We start from the raw sequence: 24,158 nt of genomic DNA, 5'->3' as shown, positions 1-24,158 counted from the left end.
CTCGGACAGAAGCTGGCGAAGCCACGTGCACTCGGCCACCGCGTTGGCCACGGCGCGGTACTCGGCCTCAGCACTGGAGCGAGACACGGTGGGCTGCCTATTGGAGGACCAAGAGACGAGAGACGAGCCGAGGTAGATGCAGTAGCTGCTGGTGGAGCGCCGCGTGTCCGGGCATCCCGCCCAGTCCGCGTCCGAGTAGGCGACGAGGTCGGCCGACGTCGAGGGGGAAGCATGCAACGACAAGCCGTAGCCCATGTTACCACAGACGTAGCGCAGAATCCGCTTCACCGCGGCCCAATGAGCATCCCGAGGAGCATGCATGTGCAAGCACACCTGCTGCATAGCATACTGGAGCTCCGGTCGCGTCAACAAGTACTAGAGAGCACCAACGATGGAGCGGTAGAACGGCGCGTCGGACGCCAGCGACCCATCACTGGAGGAGAGCTTGGCCTTCGTGTCGACAGGAGTAGGTGCAGGGTTGCAGTTAAGCATCCCGGCACGCTCGAGAAGCTCGTGGGCGTACTTCCGCTGATGAAGGAAGAACCCGTCCGCACGAAGGACAACCTCGATGCCGAGGAAGTAGTGGAGCGGGCCAAGGTCCTTCAAAACGGACTCAGCGCGAAGACTGTCGGTGAGCTGTCGAAGAAGACCAGTGGTGGAGGCCGTCAGGATGATGTCGTCGACGTATAGCAGCAGGTAGGCCATGTCGTTGCCGGTCCGGTAGATGAACAGCGACGCATCGGAGCGCGTGGAGCGAAGCCAAGCTGATGCAGGAAGCCGGCAATGCGCTGGTACCAGGCGCGGGGCGCCTGCTTCAGTTCATACAGGGACCGAGAGAGCAAGCACACGTCATCGGGGTGCTCGGTGTCGACGAAGCCGATGGGCTGCTGGCAGTACACCTGCTCCTGCAAATGGACATGAAGGAAGGCGTTGGAGACGTCCATCTGATGCACCGGCCACGCGCGAGAGGCGGAAAGATGCAACACCGTGCGGATCGTGCCCCGTTTGACGACCGGGGCAAACGTATCCGTGAAGTCGACGCCAGCGCGTTGCCGAAAGCCGCGCACGATCCAGCGCGCCTTGTAGCGCTCGAGAGTACCGTCGGAGCCGAGCTTGTGCTTGAAGACCCATTTGCCGGTGATGACGTTGGCGCGAGGGGGCGGGGAAGCAGCTCCCAGGTCCGATTGCGCTGCAGCCCGTCGTACTCCTCCTGCATGGCGACGCGCCAATGCGGGTCGTGCAAGGCGGCGTGAGCGGCGGCTAGGGCAGGACCCGAATGGGCTCTGATACCATATAGAAGAGATATTGGAGATTGCACACCACCAATAGGGCCGGCTGCTCATATATATATATAGGCGGACACATGTATAATTACAGGTACAACCGTGAGAAAACACGGGGACCTATACCTATACAATATACAATATGTTACTCAACAGGACCTGCTATTTTGCGGTTTGAGGCAAAATGGTTAAAGGAAACTCATTTTAGACAAGTTGTGGAACAAGCCTGGGAACAAGCTCAAGTCAGGTCTCAAACTGATTCTTTGGCAGGAAAGTTAGAAATTGTTCATGATCTGCTCCATAAATGGGATAAAATAAGTCTGAAGAAAACAAAGAGAAATATCAGAAAGGCTCAAAAGGATATGGAAAAAGTGTTGTGCGGGCCTCTAAATGAAGAAACTCTGAAGCAACAAAAAGAATTAGCAAAGGAAATTGAAGCCCTTTTGGAGAAAGAGGAGATTCATTGGTCCCAAAGAAGTAGACTGAACTTGTTGCAAGCGGGGGACAAAAATACGTCTTATTTCCATAATTTTGCTAGCGAAAGAAGGAGAAAGAATATGATTAAAAAACTTAAGGATGAACTTGGTAAATTTGGTTCATAGAGTTGCTATGTATCTTATTTCTGGCTCAAAAACTATTGTGGTGATGAATATGTTGCTATGTATCTTATTTCTTATAAGTTGCTTGTTGAGCGGTAACCATGTTTCTGGGGACGCGATCAACTATTACACCTTTGTTGAATATCATGTGAGTTGCTATGTATGTTCGTCTTGTCTGAAGTAAGGGCGATTTATCATGATCAAATGGTTTGAGTATGCATATTGTTAGAGAAGAACATTGGGCCGCTAACTAAAGCCATGTATCATGGTGGAAGTTTCAGTTTGGACATTAATCCTCAATGTCTTATGAGAATATTATCTGTTGCTGAATGCTTATGCATTAAAGAGGAGTCCATTATCTGTTTTCTATGTTGTCCCGGTATGGATGTCCTTAGTTGAGATCTATCAAAAACGAGAAATCAAATGCGATTTATCTCCTTGGACCTTTGTACAGGCGGCATAGAGGTACCCCTTTGTGACACTTGGTTGAAACATATGTTATGCAATGATAATCCATGTAAATCCAAGCTAATTAGGACAAGGTGCGAGCACTATTGGTATTCTATGCATGAGGCTTGCAACTTATAGGATGTCTTATGCATAACACATATGAATTATTACTATCGTTGACAAAATTGTTTCTATGTTTTCAAAATAAAAGCTCTAGCACAAAAATAGTAATCCATGCTTCCCTCTGCGAAGGGCCCATTCTTTTACTTTATGTTGAGTCAGTTTACCTACTTCTTTCTATCTTAGAAGCAAACACTTGTGTCAACTGTGTGCATTGATTCCTACATACTTGCTTATTTGCATTCATCATATTACTTTGTCTTGACAATTATCCATGAGATATACATGTTGAAGTTGAAAGCAACCGCTGAAACTTATATCTTCCTTTGTGTTGCTTCAGAACTTTCTACTAAGAATGTATTGCTTTATGAGTTAACTCCTATGCAAGTCTTATTGATGCTTGTCTTGAAAGTACTATTCGTGAAAAGTCTTTGCTATATGATCAGTTTTTTAGTCATTGTCTTTACCATTGCTTTGAATCACTTCATTCATTTCATATGCTTTACAATAGTATTGATCAAGATTATGATAGCAGCATGTCACTTCAGAAATTATCCTTGTTATCGTTTACCTACTCGAGGGCGAGTAGGAACTAAGCTTGGGGATGCTTGATACGTCTCAAACGTATCTATAATTTCTTATATTCCATGCTAGTTTTATGACAATACTCACATGTTTTATACACACTTTACATCATTTATATGCATTTTCCGGCACTAACCTATTAACGAGATGCCGAAGCGCCAGTTCCTGTTTTGTGCTGTTTTTGGTTTCAGAAATCCTACACAGGAAATATTCTCGGAATTGGACGAAACGAACGCCCAGGGTCTTATTTTTCCACGGAGCTTCTAGAAGACCGAAGAGGATACGAAGTGGGGCCACGAGGCGCCCTAACCATAGGGCGGCGCGGCCAGCATGGGGCCCGCGCCGGCCTATGGTGTGGGGCCCCCGTGCCTCCTCCGACTCTGCCCTTCCGCCTACTTAAACTCTCCGTCGCGAAAACCCTATTACCGAGAGCCACGATACGGAAAAAGTTCCAGAGACGCCGCCGCCGCCAATCCCATCTCGGGGGATTCAGGAGATCGCCTCCGGCACCCTGCCGGAGAGGGGAATCATCACCGGAGGGCTCTACATCACCATGCTCGCCTCCGGACTGATGTGTGAGTAGTTCATCCTTGGACTATGGGTCCATAGCAGTAGCTAGATGGTTGTCTTCTCCTCTTGTGCTATCATGTTTAGATCTTGTGAGCTGCCTATCATGATCAAGATCGTCTATTTGTAATGCTACATGTTGTGTTTGTTGGGATCCGATGAATATTGAATACTATGTCAAGTTGATTATCAATCTATCATATATGTGTTGTTTATGTTCTTGCATGCTCTCCGTTGCTAGTAGAAGCTCTGGCCAAGTTGATACTTGTGACTCCAAGAGGGAGTATTTATGCTCGATAGTGGGTTCATGCCTCCATTGAATGCAGGACGGATGTGAGAAAGTTCTAAGGTTGTGGATGTGCTGTTGCCACTAGGGATAAAACATCAATGCTTTGTCTAAGGATATTTGTGTTGATTACATTACGCATCATACTTAATGCAATTGTCTGTTGTTTGCAACTCAATACTGGAAGGGGTGCGGATGCTAACCCGAAGGTGGACTTTTTAGGCATAGATGCATGCTGGATAGCGGTCTATGTACTTTGTCGTAATGCCCTAAGTAAATCTCATATTAGTCATCATGATATGTATGTGCATTGTTATGCCCTCTCTATTTGTCAATTGCCCAACTGTAATTTGTTCACCCAACATGCTATTTCTTATTGGAGAGACACCACTAGTGAACTGTGGACCCCGGTCCATTCTTTTACATCTGAAATACAATCAACTGCAATTTCTGTTCTCTGTTGTTATTCACAAGCAAACATCATTCTCCACACCATACGTTTAATCATTTGTTTACAGCAAGCCGGTGAGATTGACAACCTCACTGTTAAGTTGGGGCAAAGTATTTTGGTTGTGTTGTGCAGGTTCCACGTTGACGCCGGAATCCCTGGTGTTGCGCCGCACTACACTCCTTCACCAATAACCTTCACGTGGCCTTCATCTCCTACTGGTTCGACAACCTTGGTTTCATACTGAGGGAAACTTGCTGCTATACGCATCACACCTTCCACTTGGGGTTCCCAACGGACGTGTGTTTCACGCGTTATCAGTCATCAGTGGGGGACAAGATTTGTTGGATTTGGCCCCCAAGCCTCCGATGTGTGGCCATATATCGTGGAGATGGCATCGTGGATCGTAGGGGGATTTCGCCTAATCCTCAATCTCTGGGCCTGCAATGGAGGTACCGAGAAGCTAAACTTCTTGGCAGATCTGAAGGGGATCACGCATGGCCTCATCTTACAGGTTCAAATTTGTATATTCTCAAACAGGACTTCCGAGCCGATGTTTTCTGATGTTTCACTCGGGAGAGATCATCAGCAATGGAATCACTTTGGAAGCCACGCCGCCCATGGTGTTGGTCGATGGGCGGCCTTGTCTAGAGTACGTCACCCTCCGCCTTGGTCGGCTAGCGGTCTTCTGGTCGCTGTTGCTTCTTCTGGTCGAAAGTCGGCCATTCAATTTTTTCCCAGCCATTGAGCCTAAAGGGAGGCAGTGCATTTTCATCGCGACGTCTGGGGTTTTTCCTGGAAGCTTCGTCACCCCAAGTGACACCGTTCCCGGTGGCGACGAGGCGCTCGTGAGGAAGAAGCTTTGGACCTGATTGTTTTCTACATCAGGTGCTTGGGATCCTCCTTGCAAAAGTTAGGGACCAATTTGTATTTTCCTGTTTCCTTCGAGTCTTCGTGTAAGATGTAATGTGCTTATCCTAATATAAGAGTGGACAGGGACCTTCGAGGCCCTTCTTGTGTTAAAAAGGAAAATAACAAACTGTTCGGCCACACGGACTCCAGTAACATCAAAAATATAAGCCCTGAAATAAACTAGGTTCGCGGGAAAATGAGAAAATCTACCATACGAACAAGTAATCACTACTAGGAAAACGCTTATAGATAAAAAAAGATTATGTGGTGCACATAAAAAGGCGTGCTCCATAAAAATATTTCTGTAGCGCATGACAAAATATGCTCCACAGAAATGTTGGAATTACGTGGCACATAAAAAAATATGCGCCGCAGAAATACACATTTCTCTGGCGCATATTGCTATATGCGCCACATAAATTTTTGTTTGAATTTTTTATTTTTCCAATTTCACGGATTTTATTTTTTAAAATTTCTAAAATTTAGGATTTTTGAATATTTTTTATTAATTCTTTTAAAATTTTAGATTTTTTGAATTCAATTTTTTTAGAATTTTCCTGAAATTTTAATTTTTTTAGAATCTTTTCAAATTATTGAACTTCAAGGATTTTTTTAAAAATTTCTAAAAATTTAGTCTTTTTTGAATATTATCTGTTTTCTAGAATCTTTTGAATTTTTTTATTTTTTTGAATTTTAAAATTTAACATTTTTTTTGAAATTTTAGAATTTTATAATCTTTTCCAATTTTTGAACTTCTAGGTTTTTTTCTAAAAAAATTCCTAAACATTTAGTTTTTTTTGTATTTTTTGTATTTTCTAGACTCTTTTGATATTTTGATTTTATTTGAATTTTAAAATTTAGTTTTCTTTTTGGAATTGTAGAATTTTTATATTCTTTTCCAATTTTTGGACTTCTAGGATTTTTTTATTTAAAAAATTTCCAACAATTAAGTTTTTTGATTATTATATTATTTTCTAGATTTTTTGAATTTTTTTATTTTATTTGAATTTTAAATTTAGATATTTTTGAAAATTGTAGATTTTTTTGATTTTTTTTGTAATTTTTCAACTGTAAGGATTTTTGTTGATATTATTGAAAAAGTTAGTTTTTAAAATTTTCTAAAAATTTGGAATTTCTCAAAATTTTAAAATTTCGTAAATTCTTTCATTTTTTATATTTTTCAGAAATTTTCCTTTTTTGCATTTTTTTAAAATTTTAAAAGTCCTTTTGAATTTTTTTTGGCTTAAGATGATTAGTATGATATCAATATCAATAAGAACTAGTAGCGTAAGGCTAGTTCAATGAAATACAACTCAAAAGTTAAACATGGTTGGGTTGAGCAATTTGAGTTTGAGGATGGGTGACCTTGTGAGAAGTCATCATTTCAATATCATTTGAGATATGTTTGCAGTGTTAGCATATGTTCAAAAAAATTCAAATATTTTTATTTTCAAATTATTTCATTTTTTATTTTTCCTGATTTTTAAATTTTTTATTTTAAATTTTTTGAGAATTCTGTGGAGCATATTGTGTGGATGTGCCACAGAAATGTGCGAATTCTATGACCCATGTAGATATGCGCCACAGAAATAAATTTAGTGGCTTGACTTATGTGGCGCATGGAATATGCGTCACAGAAAGTAAAAAATGTGCGCCACAGATATGATGTTTCCTACTAGTAAATATATCAAAACAAAAAAGGAAATAAATCAAAAGGACACATACACGGTTGGACGGAGCCAGTTATTATTCTTGCCTCGTCGATATGGTGGTCTCTCTCTTGGCATCTTCGCCGTGGAAGAGTCCACCCGCCTCACACTCCTCGCCTGACTCTCCCTGTGGAACTGAACATAATGAGTGAAGTCTGAAAAAAACCTTGAACTCATTGAGGGTGTCGGGAACAAACCTTAAACTCTGAATCCTGGAAATTAGCACCCCAAACTCTGAAATCCCGGTCGTTTTTAGCATGACGCTCATTTCAGTCATGGTTCGCTGATGTGGCCACGGGATTGTTGACTTTTCTGACTAAGCATGTCAGAGGGAAACCTGGGCGTCCGTGTTGCCGTCCTCGAGAGAGACAACAACTTTACAGTAGCTGCTCCTTCAGCTCCGTCCCGAGACCGGCAAAGTCAAGTAAGGACCCGAAGTAGCAACCGTTGAACCACACGAAGACACGACCTCCCAGGTGATGAGCTCCATGCTCGCTTGAGAAGGTCACGAGGATGGGGTTGGAATCGTTGGGGGCCTTCCCGCTGTCCTGCTCCGCCTCTTGTCGTTTCCGTTCCTCTCGGCATGGCGTCTCCAATACGGCGGATATCTCTTCACCTTTGCGGCAACGACGAGCTTCTGGTTGCAAGACCAAGGCTTGCCGGAGTAGCACGAAGGCTTGAAATCCTCAAAATTCATCAGTTTGATTAACAATCTTAAAAAATCTACTACACAAATTTGATTGTTATCTTTCTGCAACCCCAATCAAATATACATATATTCAATTCCATGCCCAAAGTAGACCAATGCGGGACGGGAGGCGACGCTGCCGCAGCTGTGCGCCTGTGCGGGACGGGAGTCGCCGCTGCCGCATTTGTGCTGGATGAGACATCGCCGCTGCTCAGTAAAGGTGCCGCCCCCGTCGCTGCTGCTCGGGAGGAGTGGCGCCGCCGCTGTTACTCGGGACGGGGACGCTGCCGCAACTATGCGGGATAGGGGGGTAGGGGGCGCCACCACCGCAGGACATGCCGCTGCTCGGGAAAGGGCCGTCGCCGCCGCTTCTGTTCGGGAGGAGAGGCGGCGCCGCTGTTGCTCGAGACAGGGACGCTGCCGCAACTGCGCGGGATGGGGGCACATGCCGCTGCTCCAGAATGGGCCACCGCCGCTGCTGATGCTCGGAGGAGAGGTACCACCGGCCGCCGTTGCTTTGAGGGAATGGGGTCGCCGCCGCTACTCAAGATAGAGTGTGTCGCCGGGGGAGAGAGAGGATGGAGGCGGAGGAGGCGTATTGGTAGGCGTAGAGAGCAGAGAGATTTTTTTAAACGGAGGCAAAAGCTTTGCCTCATTCATTCGTTAAGCAGGTGCTCGGTTTTTAGGAGAAAACCGGACGAAAACCAACAACAACAACAACAACACCCACAACCACACACCCTCCGCCACAAGGGCACACCTAGCCATCCTGGCTACCCACAAAAGCTACGAGAAGCTCAAGTCGGCCTATGCTAAACAGATGGCTCATCGAGAAGAAACCGGCAGCTCCGATTCTGAAGACGAGCCTCGGAGAGGAGATGCGCAAGACAAGCGCCGAATAGGACCTTCACCGGACCGCCCCTCGGGTGGCATCGTACACAGCCCAAGGGCAGCTTCGACTTCACAACAAGAGGAGACCACCATGAAGACATTCGGACACGCCGGAACGGAGCCGACTAACATGACCTTGCCGCAACCAAACCTTGGTCATCACCATTGTCGTTGCCTCTCAAGCCTCCACCCGGAACAACCCGCCTCACTGGTTGACCTCCTGCCAACCCAGATGCCCTGTGTGTCCAAACCGCCGGAGTGCGTAAAGGGGAACACTAACTTCAAGACGACGCCCTCAAGAGGGGAAACGACGCAGAAACGACGTCGTCGTCCGATCCCGCGGGACCTAGGCTTTCACCCGAAGACGTGAACCCGAGGGCAGCGAAGGTTGGAGAGCTCCACGACCGCCCCCCCCCCCCCCCCAAGAAGGACTGCGACATCCACAGACGTCGCGCGGTCAGGCTTTCGCCCGGAGCAACCGAGCTACAACACCCTCACGCGGCCAGACGGCGAGACGAAGACCGTAACGCCGCAGCCCGCACTCCGCAAACACACCTCATGTGCAGAAGCAGCGCCACCGCCGCACACAAGCCACCACCGCCACCACACACAAACCAAGGAAGCTCAGTGAGCTCCGCTGCCACCACCCGCACCGCGCGGGGTTGAAAAGCCGAGCCGCACCACTACAGCCGACCAAGCTCACCGAGGAGAGCGCCGCGGGCGCCGCCAACCACCACAGAGAGGGAGCTTCGACGAACGCCAACACAGAGGTCCAAGTTCGAGGCGTTGGCCGCAGCTGCGTGAGCTCCCCAGTCCAGCCGCCCTCGCAGCCACCGTGGCCGCCATGCCACCTAGAGCACACACAGGGCCGCCGCCCCGCAGTCCACCCCTGTAGCCTCGCATCTGGGCCCGTGCGCGCCACCGCGACCCGCTCCGCTGCACCACCGGGGCAGCACGCCGCGCCCCGGCCACCCCCGCGCCGCACGCCGGCACCCCCTGCCAACCCCGCACTACAAGCCGGCCGGGGGCCACGCGCGTCACTGCTCGTCCGCCCGCACGGCCCGAGCGCCGCCGCATCCGGCGAGCCGCCGGCACGGCCCGCCTCACCACCAGATCGGGGCGCGCTGGCCCCGGATCCGCCGCCCTAAGTTCCGGAGCCGCCGCTCCGCGTCCGTGCGCCGACGAGCCGGCCGAAGACGCCCCAGCCGCCTAGACCTTCCGCCAGCGCCACGAGAGAGGAGGAGCAGCCCTGCCACCTTTGGCAGCAGGGCCCGCCGCCACCGCGGCAAGGGCCGGCGGCAGCGGCGGCGAGCGGAGCAAGGTGCGGGGGAGACCGGCGGCGGCGCGAGGGTGCCCCCGGTGTTGCCTGGGTGCGACACGGGGGGTGAGGGCTTTCAGTTCTACCGTTTTGAGCTGACTAGAGCAGAGAGATTAAGAAAACAAGAATATTCATATAACTTATTTGTGGGCCATAGCTGAGATTTAGGAGGAACCATGCCACATCAGCAATCCCATTGTTTGGAAATTACCTAAATCTCATCTTAGACTGGGAACGGCAAGTTTAGGGTGCTGATTTCCGGGATTGAGAGTTTGGGGTTTGATTCACACATCCTCTAGAAATTCAAGGTTTTTTTCAGACTTCACTCGAACATAATCCATCCAATGAGGTTTCGCCTTGTCGCCCGGCCTCTCTCTTGCCCTGAAAACGAAAATGGGAACGGGGAAAAGAAAGGCAATAGGATGGGTAAACGGGACAAGTGGGATCTCACGTTGACACCTCTACGTAAAGTAGGCACCACCCCAAAACACAAAAATGAGAGAAAAAAGAAGAAAAATCCTGCACTCTGAAATAAACAATAAATAAACCGGAATAAAAAGGAAAATCAGACAGACGCTGGAACTAGAAACTTGCACGCATGAAAGCGTGGACATTCGCCCTACAACTTTAAAACGAGCGGCCAACATTTTGACTTATGGTGAAATGAGATGTCAGATACGTGAAAACTAGGAAAAGTGTAAATTTATTAGGTAGAGATTATAAAATAAAAGGAATTAAGATGTCATGTTTCTTTGATTCTTATAGGAAATAAAACCACATAAAAACTTTGAAAGTGTCGTTTCTTTTTCACGCAGGATAAAATCGGAAATTGTAGACACAAATAGATGAAACATGCGATAAGACCTCCTCATGTTTGTTTTCCTACACTATGCAGATTCTATAGAAACCTCAAAGGAATCTGAGATTTTTATTTCTTTGTTCAAACGGTACCGTTGGAATATTTTCCTAAAAAATTCCTATCCTTCAAAATTCGTATGTTCTTCTTTTGTTCCAAACTAGTAAGTTTGCCTGTGCGTTGCTACGGATCTATTTTTCTGAACAATTTTTTAATCGGTCCGAAATTTATACCTTCAAAAATAATGCAAGTCTTTCTTGACGTTTGGTATCTTCCCGTTAGGAGCATGTTATCTTCTTCCCCTTCATCGTCTACTTGACAGGGTTGAGGGAGCTATGCAGGGTTTTAAATTTCGTTCATTTTCTCTCGCCCCAGTTGAGATTGGCAAATCTCACGAAATTAACGAAATTTCAAAGAAAAAAAAATTGCTCAGATTTAAATTGATAGAAATTAAATTCGTTTAGCACAATAAATAAAAATAAGTGTATTCGAACTCACAACCTCATTGCTGACCTATAATTGATTGTTACATTATATAACCAGTATGTTTGGAATTTTTTTTCAAATAGTAACATAATTTTCGGATGAAATTATGTTTTCTCGCTCCTAAACCAGGTTTTAAATTTTGCGTGTTGGGTATCTATGTGGTTTTATCAGATCACTTCTCTCCGATGATGATTAACACTTGATACACATCGATGGCCATCGGCACATCTTTCTTGATCTTACACATGAGTAGGTTCTTCCGCTCTCCGCAGAGCTCCCTTGGTGTCGGCCAGTTCGTCCATCTCGTCATTGACATTGATCCCTACCTACACCATCTACTTTACGAAGTTGACCGCTTCGTCCAAGATGATCCCATAGCTTTCGCTGGCCCAACCACCATCATTAGATTTGAAATTTATATTTTCTTATCTTGCGCATTTTTCATGAATCCTTCTATGAGAAACTGGTGATGGTATGGATGTGAGGGTCATTGTATCATTGCCACGACGATGGCCAAACCTTTCATCTTGCCTCTTAACAGCAAACAGTTTCATCTGAACACCGTTTTTTGTTGCGCTTTATGCCTCGAGCATCGTCCTTGTCGGCACGATTGGGGCATGTGCAGACGGAGTTTCAAAAATATCAACAAAACGGTTCAGTTGATAATAAATTCAGTTGATAATAAAACCGTTTTTTTATACAATTATTTTTGCTTGCCACACGTAAGTTCAGTTGATAATAAATTTATCTCGCCTTACGGGCAAGTATTGTGTAAAATGGTCACATCGGCAGTAGCATAGAATTTTCAGAAAAAAGAACATGGAGTGGAAAATTTGCATAATAGATTAGAGTGATAATTAAATGTAAGGACAAATTTAATCATCTTTTCTGATTAATGTGATGTGGCGTGTTTTGTTTATTAGGTAACTGCATGCTTAAGGAGCTAAATTTTCCACCACATTCTTCTTATCCTCATATCACTGTTCTTTCGGTTTTTTTTTCTTCAAAATGATATGCGGAGCATGGGCAGCATCGCTGGTATGGTGTTCTCCGCCGCTAGAAGTTACACAGAAATCAGTTAACTCGATCTATGAATTTCTCACCTGCTCTCTTCTATTCCGTTTCCGGGGAGACTGAGACTGGCCCAAGGAGTGGCAGGGTCGCAGGGATGGGTGCACAGTCGGTTCTTGCCATCGATCGATCAGAGAGTTTTGCTTAGTGAAGAACGCAACGTGAGCTGGGCAAGAAAGAGACCCGCGGAGAGTACGCTGCGCGGGTCGCCCGGGGCGCGGTGCCGCGGTAGACACCAGCGACCTCTCGACGATAGATGCATGGTCTCCGCCCTCGGCAGTGGCGTTGAGGAGGTGTGAATGTGATGAGAGCACCGTGAGCCGTTCATGAGCGGGATCGGCCGCGATCCATCGAACTGGTCGCCGGGGTGGTCGTCGAAGGACATCCCCGCTTGCAGTGTGAGCCTCTGATCAATCGACCGCACATCGGATTTGAGCTGCATCTCCGAAATCCCAAATCCCTAAATCTGGGAATTGGGGATCGCCATGAGGAGCGTAGGTGCGGGTCGTGGAGGATTGCATCATCGCCGGGGACTCTTCCGCTCGTACCCCTCCTCCTTACCCGTAGGATTCCTCGTCGTCCCTCTGCCCTCTTGGGAAGGAATCAGTGCGGCCTGATTCTATTGGCCTCTGCTCCTCCGCCTCCCGAGCCCACGGAGCAAGCTCCTGCTCCAGAAAGGGGAACGGCTGTCAAGCGAGCAATAGGCACGGCCAAATAGATAGACGAACCGTTTTGTTACATAAGCGGTGGCAGGCTTGTAATATTGGTTGACATAGAGGGGTAGAAAAAAACGGACCAACAAGAAACCATTTTTCCTTTATTATTTGGTATAGATGGGGGCTTAGACAATAAGAGAGAGCCGTGTATTCTATTGGGTTTGAAAAATGCTTGTTGCTTGCGTCAACGCACTGAGTCCACGTCGTTCCGTAAGGGCGACGCAAACGGATGTTGAGCGACCTTTTGCGTCCGTCTTGACCGAAAATGCGTCTGGCATCACCTCCAGCAGGGCGACGCAAAGTGACCGGGCCGTCCGCGGAGACGCAAACCGGGTCCAAATATGTGGCAGGTTTGCGTCTTTGCGGACGCTGCACGGACACGCAAAGTGTCCGCTCGCGTCTTCACCGGGCCCGCCTGGCAGCGAGTCTGCATCGAGGGCATCGCTTCGGCGGTCAGCACTTCCGCGTCTGCGTCGCAGGCTTCGCCATCAATGGCGCGGCTGCCTGTTCTGCACGCGCACTGGCGGGCGGCGGCTGGGCTTCTGCGCCTGTCGTTGCCTATTTGACGGTACTTCAGAGGAGGGATCCTCATGGAGGGGAGAAGAAGTAGGGGCCATTGGGCGGAGAGTCCTCGGGACGATGGTACGCGATTTACCCAGCTTCGGACCACCTGCACGATGGCAAGGCCTACTGCTGCTTGTCTGGAATTATCTGGGCGCTTTCGCGTTGTTACAATGAGTTGTGGTTGTGCCTCTAGGGCTCCCGGGATCCGGCTTATATAGGCGCACGGATCTAGGGTTTACATGGAGAGTCCTAGCCAGATTACAGGTTGCCTAACTACGGTACAATGTCTTGCCGTGTATGTCAAGGATCCGCCTTCCATCTACGTCGTACTGGATCTGGGTTCCTTATGGGCCTCCACGGATCCGGCTTCCTCCGAAGGTCGGTTAGGATCCGGCTTCCTGATCATGGGCTGGACTTCATCCTTCATGATCAACAGCAACTGGGCCGCCCGATGGGCCACATGCCACATCACCGTCTATGGGCCACCCGGGCTTGCCGGATCTAGGCACTGTCGATGGTACACCCACGAAGTATACCCACAACAGTAGCCCCTAGAGTTCTCCGAGATTCACCTCTTGTTTCCGCCTTGCTAAAACCTTATAGCTTCCGACAATCTTGGTAACATGGGGAAACTTGAAGAACTCCAACTTCATATTTTCTTCTTTTCCAACTCTTAGTCGGAAAATGCCTTTATCCCGCGGGACTTCATCCATCGACATCATTTTTACAACACGTCTCCGGATTACTCCCCTGCAGAGATTACGGTCAACAATTTTTTTAATTCTTACCCGGAACCTCGAAGGGTCCAAACGGTTCCGCCAATTTTGGTGCCATTTTCGCGCGATTCGAGCGGTAACTTATCCTTAGCCATTTTTACCACTTAGGGTTTTCGACACGTGTCAGCCATCCAACGGCGCGACGCTTGCGTTCCGACCACAGGATGCGGAGCACGAATCTCTTCCCTCAGGCCTATAAATATCCGCCGTTCAACCCTAATTCACCCATTCGCCCCCTTTTCACCTCTCTGCAAAGCGCCGCCTCCGAGCTCCTCCTCCGCCGCGCCGGAGTCCACCGGAGTTTCGCCGGAGTTTCGCCGGAGTCGTCTCACCGCCGCGAACTGTTCTTCGTGTTCTTAAGTTCGGCGAGCCACCGCAGCGAAACCTCGCCGCCGGCAACTCCGACCACCGCGGAAGCCATTCCGGTAAGTATTCAAACCTTTAGCTTCTCGTCGTAGCTGGTAGGGATGACTAGGGTAATTAAACGTTGGATCCGGCTAAGTTTGAACCATCTCGCACTTTCTTTGTAGATGTTGTCTTCTACTCCGCCTCCCTCGTCCGAACTGATAATGGCGACTCCAATCTCCTCCGCCCCTCCTCCCCTCGTCCCAGTTCGTCTGGAGCCTGAAAAGGACTCCGGCAAAAACATCGAGGGATCATCAGCTAACCCGGAAGAAACCGCGGGCACTGAACAAATGGAGAAAAAGGTGGAAGAAGCTGCCGCCAAGAAATCAAAGGCTCGTGCGCGGGACAGCGAAGCCAAAGGGAAATGGTGGCCCTGCTTCACCACGGAGACTGAACTCCGCAAGCTCGAGGCGGAAGGTTTCCTGAAACCCGGATCCTGGCGTGCGCTCTTAGGCGCCCTGTGTCCGGCTCCCGAAGCCGGAGGGTGGGTGGTGACCAAGGCGCTCGTTGAGCGCGGCTTCTCTCTTCCGCCCAGCGATTTCTTCTCGGAGATCCTGAAGGCGTATGAGCTTCAACCGCATCACATCTCTCCGAACAGCATCTTGGCCATCAGCAACCATGTAACGCTGTGTGAAGGCCACCTCCGGATAGCCCCGGAGCTCCCCCTCTTTCAATATTTCTTCTCCGTCAAGAAGGAGAAAGTCTCACAGACTTCCACGCTGGCCACCTGTGGTGGCGTCACCTTCAAGCTCCGCCCTGGGCGCGTGTACCCGCACACCGACCGTCATGAGTCCGTGCGGTACTGGTCCGGAAACTTCTTCTATTTGAAGGACGTATCTGATCCGGCTTCCCCAAGGGTGCTGCCAGATTTCAAGGATGGCCCCCCCAGCGAGACTCCGGCCTGGACTCAATGTCCTCATCTCTCCGAGTCACCTCAATTGACTCGAGCAGTTAGGCGGATCTACAAGCTGACAAACGAGGGCTTGTCAGGGAAGGACCTCACTATGTCCTGGTTCACTAAGCGGATCCAGCCCCTACAACATCGGGACCGCCTGCTGTTCCAGTACACGGGGCGCAAAGATACTATGCGCGCCTCGAAGGACAACCTTTCCGCCGACGCCTTGGACAAGCGCCTCCGGGTGCTGATCAAGATTCTGTGCGACCTGAAGATCCATGTGTGTAATATGGATATTCACTCTAACGGCTCCGGGACCGCGGTATGTTTATTTGACTCAATTGTTGATTCTGTTTCAGTCTATGCTAAATCGTCTAAGTGTTTGCTGGGCAACTTAGCTCGAAGCCCTTGAAGAGAACGACCTCGGAACTCTCCTCCAAGTCCCTCACGCGGGTAACACCGACCCGGAGGTCGCGTCCGAGTCGGAGGCTCCCGAGGCTCCGGGTCCCTCTAAAAGGAAAAGGGGTGCTTCCTCCGGCCCAGCTGCCAAACGTGCCCGCGAAGTGCTTAGCACCGCGGCTACCCGGAAAGCAGAGGCGGAAAAGAAACTCCTCAAGCTTATCGATACCAGCAATCGAGCTCAACCCAACATCCACCAGTTCTTTATGTCATCCGGGTAAGCGCCTGGTATCCGTCCGAAAATTCTTTTGCTGTTATGAATTAACATATGCTAACTGTTATGCCTTTTTTATATTGCAACAAAAGCTCCGGAAGCCAGCCCCCCAAGATCTCCAAGAAGAAAGTCAAGCCATCTCCGGCCTCTGTGCCTGTTACACCGGAGATGGAGGTTCCACCCAAGGCCTCCTCATCTGCCAAGCCGGATCCCAAGGATGTCATCAATCTTGATGATCTCCCGGAGGACCCAACTGCCGAATCCGGCAAAGGTGATTCCGGCAAGGGCGCGTCCTCGCCTGCACCTCCGCCTGAACAGCCTACTGCTACCTCAGCTGAAGCTCCGGCTGATGAAATTGAGAAGAAGTTATCCTTAAGCCGTGCCACTGGCACGCCCCAGACTCACCCTCATCTCTTTCCGATTCTGCAAAAGGTTCCCCTCTCACAGCGCCACGCGGAGATCTCCGCCATGAACGAACTTGAGAGCGGTCTCAAGGTTTTCTTCGCCAAGCACAAGAATGTGTGTCAGGTAAAACCAGCCCCCAGGCATTGGTTAATGCATTTTTTCCGAGTAACATGTATGAGCCAATGTCTTGAACTGTAGGTTTTAGCGGAAAATCAAAATTTTCATACACTAAGGATTTTAACTTCACGTCCAGCCCCCAGAATTTTGAATTTCCGTCTAACTTTGAACTGCTTCCCAGACCACACGGAAGCTGCACGAAGACTTGCGCATCCATGTGCTGGAGCAGAAGAAAAAAATTGAACTGCTTCAAACAAGGGACGCGGAAAGTCAAAAGGCCATTGCGATCCTGGAGACCCGCCTCAAGGGTTATGAAGGTAATAACTCCGACTTAGCCCCCAGGTTCTGTAATGTAACTATATTATCCGAACTAACTGTGTTGTTGTATTTCCGACTTCCAGAAGAAATTGCCAAGCGCCCCTCCATCGACACCCTTTCCGCCAAGGTCGAGGTTTTAGAGGCTGAAAATGAGTCTCTCAAGAACTTCCTGAAGCAATCCTCCGAGGAAGATGCTAAGAAGAAGAAGGAACTCTTGGAGAAGCATGCCCAAGAACTGGCGGATCTTGCTGATAAGCTCAAGAAGAGCCAGCAGAGGGTCCAGACCTTGGCGTCAAAGAACAAGAGTTATGAGGCGGAGGCGGCGGCTATCGACAAGATGATTTTCTGTAAGGACCTTTGTTGTGCTTGACTCCGGCTTCCTCAAACTTTGCTTCTGTCCGCGAAAGAAACTAATGATGTTTTTCGCAGCGAGTCTTGGCTTTGAATGGACAAAAGATTCAACCCTCAAAAGTACTGAAGCGTATGAGGAGGCGCAGAGTTCCATTGATAACCTCTTCGAGGCATGTCGTGGGGTCGCCAAATCGCTGTCCTTGAAGAGAGCCGGAACCGCGGTGGTGGAAACCATGACTAAGCTGATAAAGCAGGTGCCGGAGCTCATCAAGGATTGGCAGGAGTCTTCCGCTCGCGGAGTTGCTTCCCTCGTGTTGGCGACGTGCAAAGCGCACTTCCCAACCATGAACTTTGCAGATGTTGCGCGCAGAGCACCCAAGGGCACCAACATGAGGACCCTTCTCGCGGAGACCCAATGGTATGAACGGCTATTTGTCGGACGAGTTAACCACTCGTTCTGGTACAACAAGCACGATCTTCCCGAAGGTTTCACTGACGCGGAGGATGAAGATGAAGAAGAGGGTGCCGAAGAGGGCGATGAGGAAGGCTCCGGGTCAAGCGCTGATCATGTCGAGGATGGCTCCGGCGACGACTCTAGCGATGGCTCCGCCTACGTTGCTTCTGATGAGGATCAATCCTCCGAGTGAACCCTGTAGAACATTTGAACAGATGTATCATTTTGGCCCCGGAGTGGGTGTGTAAAATAACTTAAATTCTTAAGTAGCTAGGGACGAAACACTTATGTGTGGGCGGAAAAAACTTATCCTGCTATCTGTTTTTATTTGCATGTTTCGTTTGCTGAAAGCAAGTGCTAGTTTTATGTTTTCCGGCTTGCTCATTTGACCTTCCGCGAGCCGGAGGACCTTGAGCCGGAGATGCTCGCCAGCGGCGATGAAGCCCAGTGGCGATCCGTCAATAACCGCGGAAACAAGCCCCCAGCGTAGGTGCCGGAAGTCGCTACCAGGAATCCATGAGTTCGAAACGAAAAGCATTTCCGCCAGAAAACTTAAGCTTACGTCCTAAAGGACGATTTTGAAAAAATCACAACTTTCATACACGCCTAGGTGGAAAGATCCAGCTCTACGGTTTTAGTCGGAAAACATACACGATCCAAAAATGAACAAGTAAAGGAGGTAAAAGACTCAAAGAGTGAACCAGATGCTTTATTTCATTGATCATGTATCATAAATATTACAAGGTATGTAATGCAAATTTTGCTAAGTGTGGAAAGGACGTAGCTGTGCTATATTCCAGGGACGGTCTGTTTCATCGTATATGTCGTCCGGATCCTCTCGCTTGCGTTTTCGATACTAGTTAGCAGGTCTATCTTTTAACTCCCGGAAATCGACGAGGTAGTATGATCCGTTGTGAAGCACTTTGATGATGACAAAAGGTCCTTCCCATGGAGATTGTAACTTGTGGTCCTTCACCTGACGAAGGCGGAGGACTAGATCTCCGGCCATAAACGAGCGATTCCGAAATCGACGACTATGATAGCGTCGGAGCTTCTGCTGGTAGATGGTGGAGCGTTGGTCAGCTAAATTCCGAGCTTCTTCGATCAGGTCCACAGAAAGCTGTCGTGCCTCGTCAGCATTTTCTTCATCGTAGGCGGAGACTCGCGGCGAATCGTGGATGATGTCGGAGGGGAGCACAGCTTCGGATCCGTATACCAGAAAAAACGGAGTAAATCCGGTTGACCTGTTTGGGGTAGTTCTTAAACTCCACAGAACAGAGTCTAACTCATCAGCCCAAGCTCCGGCTGCACGTCGCAGCGGTTCTTCAAGGCGTGGTTTAATTCCGGATAGTATGAGGCCGTTGGCTCTTTCGACCTGACCATTGGATTGTGGGTGAGCCACAAATGCGAGGTCAAGCCGGATCCCTACGTCATGGCAATAATCCTTCAATTCTCCTTGTGCAAAGTTCGTGCCATTGTCTGTGATTATGCTGTGTGGGATGCCGAATCTCGTGATGAGGCTGCAAACAAATTTTAGTGCCGTAGCACCGTCGGCTTTTCTCACTGGCTTTGCCTCGATCCATTTGCTGAACTTGTCAACAGCGACCAGGAGGTACTCAAAACCGCCAGGAGATGATTTCTCTAACTTTCCAACCATATCGAGCCCCCAGACCGCGAACGGCCAGGTGATAGGGATGGTCTTCAGCTCTTGGGCTGGAACGTTTGGTTGAGTAGCGTAGTACTGACAACCTCGGCACGTTTTTACCAGTTTATCAGCGTCTTCTTTAGCTGTGAGCCAGTAAAATCCGAGCCGAAATGCTTTGGCAACGAGGGACCTGGGGGCGGCATGGTGCCCGCAATCCCCTGCGTGGATCTCCCTAAGGATTTCAATGCCGTCTTGATTGGAGACGCATTTGAGAAATACCCCAGTTGTGCTTCGTTTGTAGAGCTGTCCATCAACTATTGTGTAGGATCTTGCTCGCCTTGTGATCTGTCGTGCGAGGACCTCGTCCTCCGGCAACTTTTGATCAACGAGGTAATCCAGGAACGGCTGTGTCCAGGCCGGAATGATAGCCATCACTTCTCTAGCCGGAGATACTGCCATATATTCGGATTTTCCGGGTTAGCGCCCTTTACTGAGGGTATCCGTGGGTGCTCCAGGAAAATGCCAGGCGGAATTGGTTTTCTGCCGGATCCGAGCTTGGATAGCATGTCTGCCGCTGTGTTATCGTCTCGCCTGACGTACTTGACTTCGTATCCGAGGAAGCATTTGGCGATCTCGTCAACTTCGTCTCTGTAGACCGCCATAATGGAGTTTCTGGCGTTCTAGGTTCCGGCTACTTGTTGTGCCACCAGGTCGGAATCTCCGCAGCATATGATGTGCTTGATCCCAATTTCCTTAGTGATGCGCAGATCGTGTAGTAGAGTCTCGTATTCCGCCATGTTATTTGTAGCTTCAAAGTGAATCTGCAGAACGTACTGCATTTTTTCTCCGGTGGGGGACTTCAAGGTGACTCCGGCTCCTGAGCCATGATGCTGCTTGGATCCATCGAAGTGCATGACCCATGTTTCTGGTTCCGGCTCCAGATTTGCATCCGGAGCCTCTGTCCAATCTGTGACGAAATCTGCCAAGACCTGGGATTTGACCGTAGTCCTGGCTTTATAATTGATGTCGAAGGCGGATAATTCAATGCCCCATTTTGCTGTGCGTCCTGTGGCGTCAGCGTTGTTAAGAATCGTCGATAGCGGAGCCTTGCTCACAACTGTTACCAGATGCTCTTGGAAGTAATGTCTCTGCTTCCTGCTGCCTAGGAACACGCCATAGGCTAGCTTCTGAAAGTGAGGATATCTTTGCTTGGATTCCGTCAGTACCTCGCTAATGTAATAGACTGGTCTTTGGACTCCGTACTCGTGACCTTCTTCCTTTCGCTCCACCACGATGACGAGACTGATGACTCTGTTGGTAGCTGCCAGGTAAAGGAGCATGGGCTCTGACTCTCCTGGAGCTGCTAGGATAGGTGGGGAGGTGAGTATTTCCTTCAACCCCTGAAGTGCTGCATCTGCTGCGTCATCCCAGACAAACTTGTCTGTTCTCTTCAGTAGTTTGTACAAAGGTAGCGCCTTCTCGCCAAGACGGCTAACAAACCTACTGATTGCTGCAACACAACCAGTTAGTCGCTGCACATCTTTGAGACAAGTTGGCCTTTTGATACACAGGATTGCCTTAATTTTTTCCGGGTTAACCTCAATGCCTCTATGAGAGACGATGAAGCCAAGGAGTTTTCCGGCTAGAACGCCAAAGACGCACTTCAGCGGATTCAACATCATCTTGTATCGACGGAGATTCTCAAAGGTTTCTGTGAGGTCGCTGATCAAGTCGGATCCTTTCCGGGTCATGACCGCGATGTCGTCGACGTAAGCGTGCACGTTCCGGCCAATTTGGTCCTTCAGGCACCGCTGCATCGTACGTTGGTAGGTGGCACCTGCATTTTTCAAACCAAAGGGCATGGTGACATAGCAGTAAGTGCCGAACGGGGTGATGAACGAGGTCGCCTTTTGGTCGGACTTCTTCATCCGGATCTGATGATACCCGGAATATGCGTCAAGAAAACACAGAAGTTCCGCCCCCGCCGTCGAATCAATGACTTGTTCAATGCGCGGCAAGGGGAACGGATCCTTCGGACAATGCTTATTCAAGCCGGACTAATCGATGCACATTCTTAGTATTTCAGTGTTCTTTTTGGGTACAAGGACGGGGTTTGCGACCCAATCAGTATGGATAACTTCTATTACAAAACCTGCCTCTAGTAACTTTGCTAGTTCCATTCCTATGGCGCGGCGCTTCTTATCTCCAAAGCTTCGCATAGCTTGCTTCACCGGTTTAGCGCCCGGATTTATATTGAGGTAGTGCTCGGCGAGTTCCCTAGGTACTCCAGACATGTCAGAAGGTTGCCATGCGAAGATATCCATGTTAGCGCGGAGGAACTCGACGAGCGCGTTTTCCTATTTGGGGTCCATGTTGGCTCCGACTGAAACCTGCTTGGAAGTGTCGCCTACGATGAGGTCATGCTTCTTGGTTTCTATCGCGGCCTTGAACGAGGTCTTCTGTTCGGAGATCTGCTTCTTGGTGGTGTGCATCTCTTGCGGATCCACCGCGGCCCTGTAGCCTTGCAGCTCCTCTATAGATATCACAGACTCTGCGAAGGCGGCTTCGCCTAACTCACACTCGTGAGCCTTCTTGTAGTCTCCGGATACGGTAATCATACCCTTGGGACCCGGAATCTTGAGCTTGTTGTAGATGTAGCACGCTCTTGCGTGGAACTTGTGGTAGGTGGGCCTGCCAAAGATGACGTGGTAGGAGCTCTTGAAGGGCACGACCTCAAACGTGATCATCTATTCACGAAAGTTATTGGCATCGCCGAAGGCCACGGGAAGTCTGATGCTGCCCAAGGAATTTGCCTTTTTACCCGGAACTACACCATGAAATTCAGTGGTGCTGTGTTTGAGCTGTTCCTTAGTAAGGTTCATCCGCTCCAGAGTCTCCAGGTACATAATGTTCAGGCTGGCTCCGCCGTCCATGAGGCACTTGGAGAAGTCATACCCGTCGATGTGGGGACTTACAACCAAGGCATAGCACTCTTTCAGAATGACAGTAGGATGATCCTTCCTATCAAATGTACACGGAGTTTCCGACCACCTGACATACTGCGGCACAGCGGGAACTGTGGCGTTCAGGATCCGGAGAGCTGATTTGCTTGCACGGACTGTTGGGGTTCCGAGGAAGGTGTGGTACGCACCCACGCTTTTTTTGTCGAAGGGGTTGGGTTTAGCTGCGGATCCACCTTTGGGATCTGGTGAAGCATCATCCTCATCCATCGCCTCAGAACTGTCTTCCTCCTTGTCCTTGTTCTTGCCCTTGCCTCCTTTGCCGCATGGGCGGTGCTTCCGGGCTCGCTTGTATCCTGCTTCCGGGTCAGGTTTGAGATCATTGACCCACTTGCAGTTGCGGTTGGTGTGAGTGTACTTCCCTGTAGCCGGAACCAGATGGGCCAGGCAAGGCATGTCTCTGTACTCTTCATAAGTTTTGGGAGCACGGGTTCCGGCAGCGGTGACCTCGTCACCACGCTGCTGGCCCCTTCCAGCTCCGCCTCCGCGGCCGCGGCCTCTTCCGCCTCCTTGGCCTCCGCGCTGGAAAGCCATGGCGATCAAGTCGGATCCTCCACTTCTTTGATCATCAGGGGGATTTTTCCGCTTGGTGCCGCTGCTGCTGCCGTTATCACGGTTCTTCTTTTGCTGATGCAGGGGAATTGCTGTAGGTGCTAGATCTCCGCCTGCATAGTCATCGGCGGCAGTATGATCGTTGGCGATGGTGATCATGTCGTCCAAAGTCAGTTTGTTTGCATTAACCAAGAAAGTTAGCTTGTGCCGCAGCAATCCTCCTCTCTGCAACCCACCAATAAAGGCGTGCATTGTTGTGCGGTTATCAACGTTCTCGCACTCGTTCCTGGTTTGCAACCATCGGGTGAGGAAGCTCCTAGATGTTTCACCCTTCTTCTGGATACATGCTTGTAGGTCGCTTGTTGTGGCAGGTCTCTTGTAGGTGCCCCTGAAGTGCTTCTCGAAGGCGTTCTTCAGGTCAAACCAGCAAAATATGGAGTTCTTCTCGAGGTCACTGAGCCAGATCTGGGCTGGGCCTACAAGGTACAACTGGAGCATGCGGCAGGCGATGTTAGGGTTTCCACCAGCGAAGGTTACTGCATTGTAGTAATCCTCTATCCAGGTATCTGGCCTTTCGGTGCCATCATAATGCTTCAGGTTTGCGGGTAGCTTGAGGTTCATCCTTGGCTTTGGTTCCTCTCGAATCATCCTGCCAAAGCACTTTCGGCCGATGTAATCAGTTTTGTACTCATTGAGGCGTTCCCGGGCATCGCGTGGGCCGCCGTCCGGGGTTTTTGATCGGGAGCGGGATCTCCGGCCACCGCCTCCGCCTCCCCCTCCTCCACTTGGTGGTGGTGAGGGAGACCTGCGAGGGGGCCTGTAAGATTTTTTGCTTCCGCCATCGGATTCCCGGCGATCTTCCCGTGGCTCGCTCCGGCTTCGGTGGCTACCTTCACCTTGGTGATAGTCTCCTCCGTCGTTCCGGCTTCGGCGGGGCTCCGGCTCGCGTTCTGCGTTCCGAATCCTCCTGGGCTCAGGTTCGCGATCATTGTTCCGGC

General features: G+C 49.5%; 1 protein-coding gene across 1 annotated transcript; it reads right to left on the bottom strand.

Annotated features, from left to right (window-relative positions):
* Positions 1-375: 375 nt before the first annotated feature.
* LOC127339751 (uncharacterized mitochondrial protein AtMg00810-like) lies at positions 376-705 on the bottom strand. The gene has a single exon (XM_051365566.1). It carries the CDS (start codon positions 703-705, stop codon positions 376-378), a length of 330 nt encoding a protein of 109 aa, XP_051221526.1.
* Between the last annotated feature and the right edge of the window lie 23,453 nt (positions 706-24,158).

This window comes from Lolium perenne, chromosome 3 (genome assembly GCF_019359855.2).
Source record: "Lolium perenne isolate Kyuss_39 chromosome 3, Kyuss_2.0, whole genome shotgun sequence".
NCBI classification, from domain to species: Eukaryota; Viridiplantae; Streptophyta; class Magnoliopsida; order Poales; family Poaceae; genus Lolium; species Lolium perenne.
The sequence above is the reverse complement of the archived record's forward strand: the minus strand, read 5'-3'. Positions and strand labels throughout refer to the sequence as shown.

Excerpts from the sequence above, each read along its gene's own strand:
- LOC127339751 (XM_051365566.1), bottom strand. The coding sequence starts at position 705 with ATGGCCTACCTGCTGCTATACGTCGACGACATCATCCTGACGGCCTCC.